Source organism: Vulpes lagopus, chromosome 4 (assembly GCF_018345385.1).
Source record: "Vulpes lagopus strain Blue_001 chromosome 4, ASM1834538v1, whole genome shotgun sequence".
In the NCBI taxonomy this organism is placed as follows: Eukaryota; Metazoa; Chordata; class Mammalia; order Carnivora; family Canidae; genus Vulpes; species Vulpes lagopus.
The window spans coordinates 124,923,856-124,940,700 of NC_054827.1; the positions used below are offsets into that span (position 1 = coordinate 124,923,856).

At 39.9% G+C, this 16,845-nt stretch overlaps 1 protein-coding gene across 4 annotated transcripts in view; it reads right to left on the reverse strand.

Annotated features, from left to right (window-relative positions):
* BST1 (bone marrow stromal cell antigen 1) overlaps positions 1-15,186 on the reverse strand; it is a 46,060-nt gene extending 30,874 nt beyond the window's left edge. For 2 of the 4 annotated variants that reach the window (XM_041752099.1, XM_041752098.1), the window contains exons 1-3: positions 15,048-15,186; positions 7,269-7,420; positions 5,686-5,870 (exon numbers count right to left, since the gene is read on the reverse strand). In XM_041752099.1, the coding sequence (XP_041608033.1) occupies positions 5,686-5,870; positions 7,269-7,420; positions 15,048-15,112 (402 nt within the window). In that variant the 5' untranslated portion in view covers positions 15,113-15,186. Of the gene's footprint in view, positions 1-425; positions 675-5,685; positions 5,871-7,268; positions 7,421-15,047 lie in introns of those variants that run through there. The other 2 variants (XM_041752101.1, XM_041752100.1) reach the window with 2 other exon arrangements.
* Positions 15,187-16,845: the final 1,659 nt, after the last annotated feature.

The window sequence follows — 16,845 nt, forward strand, 5'->3', positions numbered from 1 at the left end:
AAAGAAGGAACAAAAATATGAATAGGAAGGACTGTGCTGGCAAGAGACACTCAAACTCATAAAGTCCTCTAGGTTAGAGGATCTGAAATTTGAATTCCCCAAGTCCCTGGATTCACGAATTTCCAGCTGAAGGCCATCTTCCTGGGTCCGACCGTTCTGGCTAAGCATGTGCTGGCTGTCACCCAAACTCACCTCAACCTAACCGCCTCGCCTCTAGACAGACAGCCCACAGCCTCCTTGGCTTACGCACTCCCGCACGCAGGCTCACACCCCACCCCCAGACTTCCCATCTTCCCGTCCTCTGCGCTTGGCTCCCCGGACCTTTGGAACTCCTGTTCACACAGTCCCGCGCACATCTCTCTGGTCAAGACCCTCCACTCACCCTCCTCACCTCTAGACCTCCCCGCTCCCCCCGCCACGCTCACCCCTGCTCCGGGTTCAGCAGGGCGACGTGCTCCGCGCAGCGGCCCAGGATGATGCTCTGCAGGTGCGGGGTGGTGCCCTCCCCGCGCCATCGGGCGCCCCCAGCGCCCGCGATCACCAGCAGCAGCAGCGGTAGCGAGGACGCGAGCCCCAGGGCTGCCATCGCGGGCGACTGTCCCTCCAGCTCCCGGCCTTCTGACTCACTTCTCAGCCCGCCCTAGGGTGACTTCCTTCAGCTGCGAGGCTCTCAGGCACTCCAACACCACCCTGTGGCTTTCTGCCTCTACTAGCTGCTTCAGTTCCAAGACTGACTTGGGGCTTCAATGGGGACAGGACTCTTGCTCTTGGTTATTTATTTATTTATTTATTTACTATTTATTTTTGGTAAGATTTTATTTTTAAGTAATCTCCAGAGATTACTTGGGTGTACCAAGGTGGGGCTCCAACTCAAGCCTGAGATCAACAGTCGCTTGCTTTAAGAAGCGACTGGCCCATGCACCATGAGGTTTTTTTGTTTTCGTTTTAATTGAAGAATAATGAACTACTAGAATAATGAAGAATAATGAAGAATAATTAACTACTAGAATAATGTCATACTAGTTTCAGATGTACAACATAGTGATTCAACAACTCTACATATTACTCAATGCTTACCACACGTCACCATCTGTCACCATAGGTTATATTATTATATATTCTCTATGCTGTACTTCTCATCCCTGTGACTTATTTTATAATTTTTTATGTATCTTTCCGCTTCACTTACTTTACCCATCCCCCATTCACCTCCACCTGGCAACCACCAGTTTGACAAACAAACAAAAATAGGGCCCTTGGCTAATATTGGCCAGAGTCCAGAAGGAAGGAGCTCCCACAGAAGCAAAGTTGCAGAACAGGTGAGGAAAGTTTAATCATCAAAAGAAAGATTTTTCTGGCCCCACACTCTGACACCTTTGACAGATGCTCTCTTTTCCTCCAAAGATGAATGGGTTTTGTTCTCAGGAAGTAATAACCACAGAAACTAGTATTTATTGAGCTGCTATTATGTGCCAAGTACTCCACAAGCAGTTTTCAATTACTTTTCATAATAACATCCTCCCAGTTAGGATTATCCCCATTTTACAAATGAGGAAACTCAGGGAAGCTAAGTAACTTGTCAGAGGACATAATCTCCCTTCCAGATAGATGCAAGATCCTAGAGAGACAGTCAGTTCAGAGAACCAGGACTGCTGGACTTTCACTTGGAATTCTGGGGTCTCTAACCCTCAATTCTTACAGTAATGATAGCTGTGAGCTAAGGGCCCTATGGCAGGCATTTCGTAAACATGAGCAGCTGGCGGGGAAGGGGAGGGGTGGTTCTATAACATTTTCTGTGAGTCTTTTTCTCTCTTTTTTAAAGTTTATAACCAAACCCCACATTCTCCTGTCCAGCCCTCCCTGACTCGGCCCACTTTCCAGAAATAAGCATTTTTAATTATTTCAATAGTGTTTTTGTATTTACTTCCACATTTCTAACTAACATGCCTATATGCTGTTTCTGGTTGTTTCCACCTTGGATTCTACTCTTTGACTTCCTAGGACGAAAAAGAAAATTTTATCTTTAACACCACACATCCTCAAAAGGAATCCTTTTGTGTCTTTCATCATCCTGAGTGTTTTATCTCAAGCTTTAAATCAGTAATCAACATTTACACTATTATGGTCTGTGAATATTATTCATGCCCGAGCTTGTATTATTCTATGATTATGTTTCCTTTCTTGTAAACTTCTTGCTTACCCTAGAGATAATAACTAATCTCCCTTATGCCTCTCCTCCCATTCTTCACCCCTACCCAGTCTTATTTGTTCATGTGCTTTATTATATGCACACTTATGATTATGGTCAAATTCTTTGCAACACATGTGAATTCCCCAATGCATTCAAAAGCATCAGCTTGTATTTTAGTTGGTGTGTTTCTCTTTCTAAATGTTTTTCTTCTCCCTCTTTCTTTTTCTTTCTTCCCTCCCTCCCTCCTTACTTTTTCTTTCTTTCATTTCTTGGAAACATCCTTCCTAGAGCTGTTACCAAAATGAATGGAAACTGAATAGAATACCAAGCACACAAAGAGAGGGGTAAGCACACAAATAGGTGGGGGAGACAAGTATTACCTCTGGAATAAGCAAGAAGTTTACAAGAAAGGAAACAATCATAGAATACTGTAAGCTCAGCCATGAATAATATTCACAGGTCACTATAATATGAATGCTGATTACTGATTTAAAACTTGTATCTAGGGGAGCTTGGGTGGCCTAGTTAAGCATAGGCATGGGGCTCAGATCATGATCTCAGGGTCCTGGAGTCAAGCCCTGCTTAGGGCTCTGTGCTCAGTGGGGAGTCTGCTCCTCCTTCTCCCTCTATCTCTCCCCTTCGCCCCTGCTCGTGCTCTCTCTCTTTAATAAATCTTAAAAAAAAAAAAAGCTTATAGAAGAAAAGCAACTAATTTTCAAATGGACAAAACAGGGGATCCCTGGGTGGCTCAGCAGTTTAGTGCCTGCCTTTGGCCCAGGGCGTGATCCTGGAGACCCGGGATCGAGTCCCACGTCAGGCTCCCTGCATGGAGCCTGCTTCTCCCTCTGCCTGTGTCTCTGCCTCTCTCTCCCTCTCTCTGTGTATCGCATGAATAAATAAATAAAATCTTTAAAAATAAAAAAAAAATGGACAAAACAGTTGACCAGATACCTCACCGAAGATACGTTCATTACAGGGTATTTACTAAGAAAAAGATGAAAACATGTCTACCCAAAGACTTATACATGAAATATTCATTGAACTTAATCCATAATTGCCCCTAAACAATTGTAAATGTCCAACAAGAAAAGAATAAACAAATTGCAGTCTAGTCATACAATGGAAAACCACTCAGCAATACAAAGGCATGAACTACTGATACATGTAAGCATCTAAAAGTATATATACTGAGTGAAAGCAGCTACATGTAAAAAAACAGATATTTTATTATTCTCCTTATAGGAAGTTCTAGCAGAAGGCATAGGATGCTGAAATATACAGAAAGTTGGCGGAAATGGATTTTAGATAGTACCAATTGCCCAAGCAAAGACAAAATAATGGGAAAGCATGGGGTTCTCCTGGAAAAATAAATTAGTTTGGTAAACAGAGTGCAGATTGAAACAACAGGAAAGCTAGGGTCACATTTCAAAGACCTTGAACTCAGCTCTAATCTGGATGTTGTTTTCTTGAACATTAAGAGCCTTCAATAATCCTGGACATTATTAAAAATTTTGTCCTAAAAAATAAGTAGGGGACTTGGGTGGCTCAATTAAGCATCTTCCTTTATTTTTATATATTTTTTATTGGAGTTCGATTTGCCAACATATAACACCTAGTGCTCATCCTGTCTGCCTTTAGCTCAGGTCATGATCCTGGGGTTCTGGGATTGAGTCTCTCCATCATGCAGCAGGTCACAACACAGAAGACTCTAGGGTTTTATGGGGTCGCTGGTATTATTTTCCCATCCTCCTCTCCAGGGACATTATCCATTACTCTGCTGCTGTGCGAGTAAACATCTCTGAAGAGGGGAAGAAGGCTTTATCTTTAGTTCCCTGGGGTGTCTCTAGCTTCATGACCCTAAACTGTCTCCCTTAACCATTCTTAACTTGGATGCAAATACCTTTACTCAGAAGATCCACATTGAGCAGACAAGTGAGATGTTCATGGAGAATTGTCTTCCAATACTTTATTTCAAGCACAAAACAACAAAAAAAAGCGTTGGGGGGAAAAAGAAGTACCTTTAACAGAATACAAAATATGAAAAATCAGTATTACAATAATGCTTAGTGTGCTAGGTGATGGAAAGGAATTGCTTAACTTTTTTTAGAGGAAGCCCTTGCCCAAAGAAACATAACTCACTGGAGTCAGCTAATACATAAAAGAAGTTGGATGTGAGGAATCCATTATCAATCAGTGTCATTTTTGGATGCTTATAGAGGTTATCTGACAAAACCAGATTTTCAAATGCAAAAAAGGCTTTGCCACATATTTAATAATTATTCCTGATAGTATGACCTCAAGTTCAGATGTTAGAGACCATTATTTGTTAATCAAATGTATACTGAACGCCCACTATGTATCATACAAAATGGACATGAACTCTTCTGGAGCATTCATTCTAAGGTGGCAGATTGACAATAATATACTACAAAGAAAAGAAATAAAGGGAATAATGGAACAAAAGCTATGGTGGTTAGGAAAATCCTTTAGGGAAGTAACATTTAATCCAATATATTCTCAAAATACTGGGCACTGTGCGTCATTTATTTCAGTAACCTCTTCACCTAACAAGGGTTGGTTCAAACTCATGACCCTGAGGTCAAGAGTTTAGATGCTTCACTGACTGGGCCAGCCAGGCACCTCTGAAGTGAGTCTTTATTTATTTGAGAGGAGATAAGTGGATAGGAGGAACAGAGGAGAGGGAGCAGCTGACCCCCAGCTGAACAGGGAGCCCAATGTAGGGCCCAATTCCAGGACCCTGGGATCATGACCTGAACAAATGATAGATGCTTCATCAACTGAGCCACCCAGGTGACCCTGGAATGTCTTTTAAAACTTAATTCAGATAATCTTTTTCCTCAAAATAATCCTTCAATTGTTCTCCATTTCACTGACAAAAACCCAGAAGCCCTATAATGGACTAGAGTCCTTCATGATTTTGTCCCCAAATAGTTCCCTGACCTTTCTTATTATTCTTTCCATAGCACTTATCTTTAAGATATCACAAGCCTTACTCATTGTCTCTCTCCTCCACAGAACATAAGTTCCACTATAGAATGATCTTTGCTTTCTTCATTTTGTATCCCAAGTATCTCTAGAACAGTTTCTGAACACTTAACAGTTCACTAAGTTTTCGTTCAAGAATGTAAAGTTACATTATGATTTTATTAGTATTTAAATAGTTATCACATACAATGCTATGTTAACATCTAAATACAACACAGAAAAATACCACAAAATAAGAAACACAAAAACAAAAATCAGGTAAGATTTATTTAATGTGATGGGTGTGCTTGCCTGTTCATAAGTTCATTCCAGTCTGGAACACAGGAGGACAATGCTACCCGCATATCTGCTGCACCATTCAATCCATTTCTTTCCTTTGCTTTTAACTGGGTTAAGACTGAAAACCCTAGCTCACACAAACTAGTTGTTGTGAATGGCAATAATAGTGGGACACTCTTTCTACTTAGCAGAGGAAAGTCTTCCTTTACCTTAATCCAAAATGCTGATAAACTTAGTGTTTCATAATCACTCTTCAATGTATATGACGAACTAAGCTGCAATAATTCACTCTCTTCTTCAGGCACCAAGTTTAATTCAATTACTGATTCTGGGTTTCGAAAAGCAAATGGATCTTTTACCCAGCAATTTTCTCTTAATGTTTCAAATTTCTCTTCTGGAAAGAAATGGTTAAAAGTTTGAGACAGAGAAGTGAGATGCAACAATATCTCTAATTTTATTTCTTTCAAAATGTTTTCACTAATAATATTCTCTTCAATATGTTGCAAAAATCTTGGAAACATGTAGTAGCTAGGACAGTTGCTTTTAAGCCTCACTTGCCATAACAATAATGTCTTTTGAAATCCCTGAATACGTTCAACATGTTGGAATATATCACTATTTTTCCCCTGTAGTTTTAAACTCAGTTCATTAAGAATGCCAAAAATATCAGTTAAATATGCCAATTTCATTACCCAAGTATCATCTTCAAAAATACTTGCCAAATGAGATTTTTTTTCAATAAGAAAAATGTGAATCTCATTCCTGAGTTCATAAACCCTGCTTAGTATTTTCCCATGAGACAACCAACGAACTTTGGTATGATATAGTAAGTGGGTATGATTAGTTCCAATCTCTGAACAAAATGTTTCAAGAAGCTGGTTATTTAGTGTGCTTCCTTTAATAAAGTTAACAACTTTCACTGCATTTTTCAATACTTCCATGAGATTCTGTGGGATTTCCCTAGATGCTAAAGCTTCACGATGTATAAAACAATGATTCCATACAGCACCATTATTAGTAACTTCCAGCAATTTTTTAATTACTCTGCTATGTTTTCCCGTTAGGCTTGCTGCTCCGTCACTTGTAATTCCTTTGCAGTTTTTCCAGTTTAATTTATATTGACCAACAATGCATTTTTCTAATTCTGTAAAAATATCTAATCCACTTAGGTGTGAGGCTATATTTAAACAACACAAAAAATCCTCCATAAAATCATCTTGCCACACATATCTGACATACACTAAGAGTGTTGGGCAGCTCCCCACATCACTGCTTTCATCAAGTTGGATTGCAAAATCTATACCAGACTGCAACCGAGCAAGAAGCATGGTTTCTAAATGTTCCGCAATAGTACAAATGCGAAGAGATACTATATTATCACTAGATATAGTTTTTAATTTATCAGCTGATTTGTCATCAAAAATTGTACGTACCATATCCAAACATGCCGGAAGAATTATTTTTTCAGCAGCTGTGTGAGCCATTTTCTCTTTTGCTACTCGATATGCAACCAAGTATGATGATAATAAGGCTTTCTCACTAATGGTGGTAGAACCACCAAGAAATTGTGTTGACAACTTTACATCTTTTTTCTTTCTTTGAAAATATTCAAGAGGCTTATCAATAAGTTCAGAATGCTGAGTTTCTAAGTGTCTTTTTAATTTTGAAGGTTTTAAGCTTTCATTTGCAAGAATATTATTACAAATAACACACTGAGGTCTGTCATTTTCAAAGGGTTTTTCACATTTGATAAAACCATATTTTAAATAATCTTCATTATAACGTCTTGCACTTACTTTTTTCTTTTTGAAATGTGGCTCAAACGAAGTTGAAGTTTGCAAATTAGAGTCAATATTTTTCTCAATATTGTCACTATTCACATTTCCAGGTCCAGCAGTTGAACTTGAACATGCTTCTGCATATTTCACTTCACTTTTCCTCTTTCTTTTATAAAAGATATGATCCATTTTAAAGTAATTGATTAAAATGTTTTAACTGCCACTAACCAAAATAATAATAATAATAATCATATATACATATATCCTAGATAACATCTTTCAAAAAAATGCAGTTTGCAAAATGCATCTCAGTTGAACATTTCAGACTTCACATCTAGTTGCAAGTCATGGTAACATAAAACTAGACTGTTCACCAACTTTATTCTTATGAAAACTGAAGAAGACACAAGTGGACAAAGGACTGAAAAACCGTTTCTTAGCCAGTATATGCTCTATTCATTATATGCCCTCCATTAACTATCTTTTCACATATTGAAATTGATCTCAGTATTCCACAGAGGATTCTGTGGAGCACAATTCTGACAGAGGATTTACTTGATACTTTATATTTTATTTTGTTTCAAAATTTTTTTCACTGTGACTCATAAAACTGATTTCATGACCTATTAATGAGCCACATACAGAATGTGAAAAATACTGATACAGACACATTTTCCTCTGCTGTGCTGAGCTTGAGTATGTCAGCTTGATGATCAAATCAGCAAGCTAATGTGCTAGACTGTTGGCCGGTACAGGAACTTCCTTGAAGTGGTAGGTATATATCTTATATTTTCACTCTTGATACTTTTTGATAGGAAGAGTTTTTAAGAATGCCAGTATGGTCTGACCCAGTGAGGATTCAAGGAGGCTTTCCATAGCTAGGTCAACTACCAGGTTGGACCTGATGATATATTTTTATAACTTTCTTGGACTGCATCTTTGACCTGGGAATAAGAGCAGAGATACGACATTAATGCTTTACAATGCAGAGAATATTACTGCCAGCTATGGCAACCTTCATGATATCCAAGATCATGGGTGCTGAAGCAAAAAGCCTGAAGCTCTTTTCATCACTATGCTGTATCAGCTAAGGATTATTTCTGTAAGGCAAATCACCTAAACCATGACTGGTAAATAGAAAAAATAATGTCAAGGGGCACCTGGGTGGCTCAGTTGGTTAAGCATCTGCCTTTGGCTCAGGTCACGATTCCAGGGTCCTGGAATCAAGCCCTGCATCAGGTTCCCTGCTCAGTGGGAGTCTGCTTCTCCCTCTCCCCTTGCCCCTCCCCTGCTCACGTTCACACGCACTGTCTCAAAAAAATAAAATCTTAAAAAAAAAAAAAAAAGAATGTCAGTAAAACCTGGAAGTCAGCATCAGGAGTTACAAAGTCTACTTACAAAGCGGAATACAGCAAGCATGAAGGAAGATAGTTCATTTGCCATTATATACTTCCTCTTAGCTCAGTTTGGTTATGTCCATCTTAGAAATACAGGTATTCCCCACTTTCTAAAAGTTCGTGTTATACCATTTCACTTTTAGGACAGACCTACATTAATACCTATTTTTGCTAACTGAAAGAAATCCAAAGAGGATTTTCACTTTTACAAATAAAGCTGTTACCATACTAATGTCTTTGGTAAAAGCAAAGAGGCATAATAGGAACGTTCAGAGAGATTTCATAGGAATGCTCTACTTTGGAAGGGAAACCTGTACTTAATGCACTGCTTTCTTTGATCTTAGTGTATGTGGGTCTTAGCACCATAACACAGCACTTCTTTACACACCCTTCCATCAAGTTGTTTCATCTTTCTGGGAGAGGGAGGGCAAGGTCTTATGTTTACTGTGTTTATTAGAAAGTCAATGTTTTGGGCTGCCGGGGTGGCTCAGTTGTTGAGCACCTGACTCTTGGTTTCCGGCTTTTCTGGCATATTCCCTTTGCCCCTAATTATCCCAGGTCCAGGTACCTGGCCCCTGGGGGGCAGCCCTTATGCCCTATGGCTTGTTAAAATTAATAAAAATGCCAATTCTAAACCTGATTGGCCTGCTTATCCTCCCTCACTCATTCCTCTACTACACGAGGTGCAGGTGTCAGGAATACCAGGCACCCCTTAAAAATGTGCTGCACATTGTTTGAACGCCATGAATGTTCATCAGCCTGTTGCCACCGTATTTATGTGGGAGCCTAATCTTTTAATAATAAAGCCAGCTTTGAATGAGACATCACACAGAAGGGTAACCTTGAGACAAAAAAGATGTTCCCAGAGGGAGGCCATAGCCTTGGTGATATTCTTCTGTGGGACTTCATTAATTATATCTACATGTACTTTACTATTAACAGTAATTTGACAATTGACAAATGTAGGACGTGTATCCATCACTGTGGGATTATACAGTGTGTTCACGGCCCCAGAAATCTTCTTTGTTCTGCCTATTCATCCCTACCTCCTTCCAATCTCTGATAATCACTGATTTTTTTTTTAATGTAATACAGTTGAAATTATACAGTACATAGACTTTTTGGTTGACTTCTTTTACTTAGTAATATGCATTTAAGTTCCTTCATGTCTTTTCATGGCTTGATAGCTCATTTTTTTTCAGTAAAGAGTAATATTTCCATTGTCTGGACACAAAAGTTTATTTATCCATTCACCTACTAATAAAAACATCTTGGTTGCTTCTAAATTTTGGCAATTATGAATAAAGCTGCTATAAAAATTAGTTGGTTTTTGTGTGAACATAACTTTTCAACTCCTTTGGGTAAATAATAAGGAATCTGATTGCTAGATTGTACATACAGTGCATTTTTAAGGAGGATCCATCAAAAGCTGTATATTTTTTCTTGCTGGAGCATACTAAAATGGGGACACAGATTATGCATTATAGTTGTTGAATGATTTTTTGGCAATGGTGTCAACGTTTGTTAACACATTCATACTGGCTGATTTCAAATAATGCCAAAGGGACTACTCTAGGATCTCATGAGTCATGAAGGCCTAGCATGCTACTCAGTTACCCTGCTGGTGTCTCTAATATGAACTGTCAGAAAACAATGAAATTAGAAGTGAAGGGTATAGATGTGAAGGTATAGGCAGGGGTAAAGGTGGCTGATGAGATGGGTCACATGATTTAGCATAATTCAGTGAAAAGCAGTTATGTGGAGAGCTAGTCAAGAGAAATCTCTATTTGGTCAGTGAAGTATTGGATAAATGTTAAATCTTAAATTTAAGGACTGAAACATTATGAGAGGGAAAGCTTCAATGAGCATCCTGGAACAATGCTGGAAGGTGCCAGGAAGCCATCTGAGAAAAAAGCTGTTGCTATAAGAGTAGGGTTGAACTGTAATATGCAATAGCACAAAATGCATCACCTTTTCTCTAGGCTAGTACTGTCTTGGCATAGTTAACTGTTTATAGTAATACAAAGGGTCAGTGCCATCAGGAAGACCTACAAATGGGAACAGAGGTCAGGGCTTATTAGAGTGGTAGCAATTTTAGGTGTTGGTTGCCTTAGAAGGCGCTTAGTATATCAATTTGGCTAGTTATTATAAGTGCTTTAATAGGCTAATAAGTAGCCTAAGGAGCTAGAAGTCTACTGTATACAGTACCTGCCTAACTTAAAAAGATGTGCATCTTGGACAGAATTCAGTGACCGGTAGAAGCCTTCGACTTAATCTTGGTTAGATGTTTCTTTGAAAGATGGTATCTTCCAAATATTTCACATTGGTCTGAAAAAGGCAAAGTTTTTTTTTTTTTTTTGGATGTCTTATGTCCTATCTTCCAAGGTAGGTAGTAGGACTAAAGAGTTTACTTCTCTTGGATGTCAGAGCATGGTGTACATCATCAATGTTTTATTTTTTTTAATTTTATGTATTTATTCATGAAAGACACAGGGACATAGGCAGAGGGAGAAGCAGGCTCCACGCACGGAGCCTGATATGGGACTCGATCCAGGGACCTCAGGATCATGCCCTGAGCCGAAGGCAGACGCTCAACCACTGAGCCACCCAGGCGTCCCCATCATCAATGTTTTAAACCAGAACTAAACTGTTGAAAAAAACAACTGCATCTAGATTCCTTTTTAATGAATAAAAAGAGTTGGAGGGAAATGCACAGAAGCCTTGAAGCAATCAGACTCATATACAGCTGCCCTTAAGAGCTAAAAGAGAACAATTATTGACTCTCTTGCTCTTATAGTTAAAAGTTCCAGTAAGGATGCTCATTTGTTTTTAATATTTCTTTCCCTCCAAGATATCTCAAACCACTAGACCTTTTTTTTTTTTTTAAGATTTTATTTTTAAGTAATCTCTACAGTCAATATGAGGCTTGAACTTACAACCACAAGGCGAAGAGTCACATGCTCTACCAACTGAGCCAGCTAGATGCCCCTGAAACCACTACAATTTTAAGGATAAAATATGCTGTGTCTCCCCAGATATGTTATATTTACCTTATAATGTTAAGAAAAACAGAGCTAAACATGCTCCAAAGTCTTCTGTTTGCCCTCCCTTTTGTCTCTGAAAGGTGCCTTAATGGGAAGTCACAGCAGTTTTGGGGGACAGGTTCAAATCTGAAGTTTTTGGTTGAATCATAAGTTTTGGAATTTTAATTTGAAGAGATACATCCTTAATTAGAACTCAATGTAAATCAGAGCATATACACATAAGATGAGTAAGTACATCAGTGTAATTCCACAGCCCAGATGGGCTCTGATGGGATAAATCCCGTCTGGCCGAAACTTAAAAGATCATAATAAATGTATGCAGTGATGCTTAAGATACACGACTGAGGTTATCTGCTGTGGATAAACCACATTTCTGAGCAATAATGCATTTTAATTAGCTGTTTCAATTAGCTGTTCATACATTTAGCCATCCTTTAGGACAGAATTTCAATTAAGATGACCAACTACTCACACTTGAAGGTTACATTTAATATAGTCTTGTGATATGGTTTCAGATTACTGGTTTTGCACTAATGAATCTTATCTACCTATTCCTATAAGGTGTTTGTCATATGGTAGGTCAATAAATTTGAAAGAATAAATGAGAGAATGAATTACACTATTTTTGCTATTTTTTAGTGTTTTTACTATTACTATTACTTTATTTGAAAAATAAGTTACAAACTATATTTGAACAATTCAGTAACATGTAAGACAAAGGCTAGTAAAACATATTCTCTAAAATAGGATAATCAAAGATATCCTAATTCACCATAAACTACTTATGTTAAGTAGTAGAAAAATTGGTCCTATAAAAACATAAATGTAAACTATGTACATAAATGTAAACTATGTATGTAAACTATGTTTACATTTAGCTTACAAAGCTTAACACCTAAATCTACCTAAAAATAACTCACATAAAAATACTAATGTCTCATTTATATTATTAAGGGTATGAATTATTTTTTTAGAGAAAAACAACTGCCATTTAATCATTCTGGTCTTTTTTTTTTTTTTTTTTTTAAAGATTTTATTTATTTATTCATGATAGACATAGAGAGAGAGAGGCAGAGACACAGGCAGAGGAAGAAGCAGGCTCCATGCATGGAGCCCAACGCGGGACTCAATCCCGGGACTCCAGGACTGCGCCCTGGGCCAAAGGCAGGCGCCAAACCACTGAGCCACCCAGGGATCCCCTCATTCTGGTCTTTTATATTTTTACTATTCCTATTTCAACCCAAGCCTCGAGAGTTTATAATTGGCAATGCTTCAGACTCTTGTATTCAAAAAGTAGTCTTCAAGAGCTTACTCCCTCTCCTAAATCAGATAATTCACTTACAGTAATTGTAGAGGTAATGTATTAGGGTATAGACCTGGTAGATGTAGTAATGAAAGCATGGGGAAGTCCTTTTCTTTCTTTTTATCTTTTTTTTTTTTTTGAAGTTTATGTATTTTCTTATTAAGTAATCTCTACCCTCAATGTGGCGCTTGAACTCATCACCCTGAGATCATGCTCCACCCTGAGATCACCCCTCTTTTGACTCAGCCAGACAGCTGGGTTAGTCTTTTTCTAACTGAAATAGGATGCAAGATATCAGCTTAATGAGACATGTAAGAAAATATTACAGGTTTGGGGCACCTGGGGGGCTCAGTGGGTTAAGCATCTGCCTTTGGCTCAAGTCATGATCCCAGGGTCCTGGGATAGAGCCCCACATTGGACTAACTGCTCAGTGAGGAGCCTGCTTCTCCCTGTCCCTCTGCTGCTCCCCCTGCTTGTGCTCTGTCAAATAAATAAATAAATAAATAAATAAATAAATAAATAAATAAAATCTTTAAAAAGAGAGAGAGGAAAAAATGCTGCTGCTGCTGCAAGTTTGACAGAGAAGGTATGAAATAGTTGTGTAGGAAAGTGGTACTATGAACGGTCTAGGAAAATGCTTCAGGATTTTAAGCAGTTTGCATGAGTATCTTACTTAATGCAATGATCATTATTGCTATAAGCTTAATAGGTGGTCTTTAATTCCCTGCCACTAACTCTTACCTCCTAGTCCTATCTCCATGGTGTTATATTATCTTCTAAAAATACAGCTTGCTTATTTATTTATTTATTTATTTATTTATTTAATTTATTTATAAGTAAACCTTATCCACATGAGAACTGAACCAATCAGGTGTTCTTAAAAATACAGTTTTGATTTGGTTTCCTCCTAATTCAAAAACCTCTCAGGGTCCTGAGCTTGTGCATTCTCCTCAGGACAATATCCTCGAAATCTAAACCTTATCTTTCTAGGTGTCTCCTTCATCACAAATCTTCATACAATTCTACATTTTAAGCTCTAAGACGTTCCAAGTTCTGAAATACATCATGCACATCCACGATTCTGCTTCTGACTAGTATTCTGTTTTAATGGAATACTCTTTAAGCCATTTGAAATCCTATTTATTCTTGAAGTGATTTAGCTCAAATGCAACGGCATTCATCCATTCAACTTAACAGTTAAGTACTTAAAATGTATCAGGCACCGGCCATACAAAGCTAAATAAATAAATAAACAAACAAACAAATAAATAAATAGTGGAAAATTAATATGAGGAAATACCTGTTGGCCTGTTACAATGAATGAACCAGAGTTACATCACACTGACAAATCTTAATTCAAACAACATTAAGTAAACAAGCAAACTGCAAAAGGATATTTATTACACTATGCAAAACAGTGCCGTGTACCTAATTAAAATTACAACATAAAGGTGCTTGGGAGGGTGGTGATCTTGGGCCAGAGGGAACAGGATGAGATTGCGTGGGGCCGACAAAGGATTTCAATTCATATTATCAAACAACTTATGTCACTGATTTCTCCAGTTAGGTGGCGGGTACACAGTGCGTTCTACTTTTGTCTCTATATTTTGTCTAAGATATTCTACTTTTTAAAAGGGATATACAAAGCGTGATTCCCTCCTGGAGGCACTGCAGACTGTCTCACAACCAGTAACCTCAAATCACCTTCCGTTTGCTTCCCTTTAAGCGCAACTAGACCTTAGGGGCAGGAACTTCCTTCAAGGTGTCCTATCACCTCCGGGTGTATTCGCACGCTCTGCTCTTCCCGGCAGATTCCTGTTCCCTCCGGTCCTCTCGGGCCCAACGAGGCCTTCTAAGAATTTCACCCTGACCCTCTCAGCCGACCCTACAACAGCTCCCCCCAAACCCCGGACTGCCATCCCCCTTCCCCCGGGAGACCTCACTGCGTCCCCTGAGCAAACCCAGAATGTGCCTACCCCCAGGAACCCCAGAATGTCTCCCGTTTGCAGCCTCTGGTCCACTCCTGTCACAGGCTGCCTTTCTCCTCACCTCCAGCCAAGCGCCGCAAGCCTCTCCTCTCGCCCGTGGAGCGGCGGTTCAGGGCGTCCCCCCATTCCCTACGCAACACCACTTCCGGCCTCGCCCCAGCACCCACAGGCATCCCACTTCCAGCCGCGAGTGGGCCGGCTCGGCCTTCTGCGCACGCGCAAGACCGGACAGCGGGGCCGCATTTTCCCGTCACAGAGCTCGGGCGGCGGTCTCGCGGTATTGCCTTCTCCCGCGGGAGTTATTTAAACGCTCGGGCGGTAACGCCATTCTGCGCGCTCCGCTGCAGGCTGACTTCCCTGAGGCGGTTTTGGAGACTGGACGTCCGGTTCCTGAGCCCAGCTGTAGCCCAGCGCAGACGAGGCTCGTTCCGACCGGGTCCCGGCGCCATGGGGGCGGAGAAAATGCTGCTGCCGGCTAAAGAGGCATTGCGGCTGCCGTGGCAGCCGCAGTACAACCAAGCGAAGCTGCTGGTGGCGCTGAACCGCGTCTACCGCACGGTACGCGCCGCCCCGGGCCTCGGCCGCCGCCCCTCCCCCCTTCCCCGGGCCTCGACCGCCGCCCCTCCCCCCCCTCCCCGGGCCAGCCTCCCCAGGGGCTTCCGGGGACCCTCTGGACTCCAACCTTCTCAGCTTTCCCGACCCGGTTCGAAGAGGTCAAGAGATCTGCCCGAAGTCGCCCCCCCCCCCCCCCGCCACCCCAGCGACTTCCGGCCGCGGACCCCCGAGTGACCCGCGAGCGCTGGCCTGTCCTGTCAGTCTTTTTTTTTTTTTTTTTCCTGTCAGTCTTTATAAGAGGATTGTAGGGAATTTTGAATTTTAGTACGTTTTACCTGGCTTAGAGACTCCTACTGTACTTAATAATCACAGTCTTGTGTCTCTTAAGGTTAACAGTTCACTGATTTTTAACATGAATCTGCGTTTCATTAAGTTTAAAATAGATACGTAAATATACGTTTATATTTCTGCCCAGTAATGATTTTAGCGAAACACAATTCTTACTGACAAAAATCAATCAGCACAATTACAAATAAGTGCATCTTTGTCACCAACCAGCTGTTTTTCAGCTTGATAAACTTACTGCTTTTCGTTACCAGAAATAGAAAAAGAAAAGAAAAAAGCATTTATTTTCCTCAAGTTAATTTTTTTCATTTGGCAGGATCACACAATGACAGATTTTTTTTTAAAGATTTTATTTATTTATTCATGAGAGACACACAGAGAGGCAGAGACACAGGCAGAGGGAGAAGCAGGCTCCATGCAGGGAGCCCGACCTGGGACTGATCCTGGATCCCCAGGATCACCCCCTGGGCCGAAGGCGGCGCTAAACCGCTGAGCCACCGGGGCTGCCCTAAAAAAAGGAACAACTATTTTTTTTTCAGTAGATTTTTAAACCTCTTTGATTAGTAAATATTTTACATGCTCAAACTACCTAGGAAGAAATGCACTGAGAAGACTCGCTCCTTTCCTAATCCCCATCCAGTACAGTCCCCCATAGTCTTTTACAAATAACCATTTTTAACTAGTTTCTTGTGTATCCTTCAGGGTTTTGTGCAAATACAAGCAAATGAGAATATGTATAGGTTCTTATTTCCCTTCATTCCTCCTTCAGTGTTTTCTGTGTTGTTCTGCACTTTTTTCACTTAATAGTATATTCTGGAAAAAAAAAAGTATATTCTGTATACTCCTTATCATTGTCTAGTTACATCTCCTCATTCTTTTTTTTTTTTTTTTTTTTAAGATTTTGTTTATTTATCTGAGAGAGAGAGAACGAGTCCGAGGAAGATTAGAGGGAGAGAGAG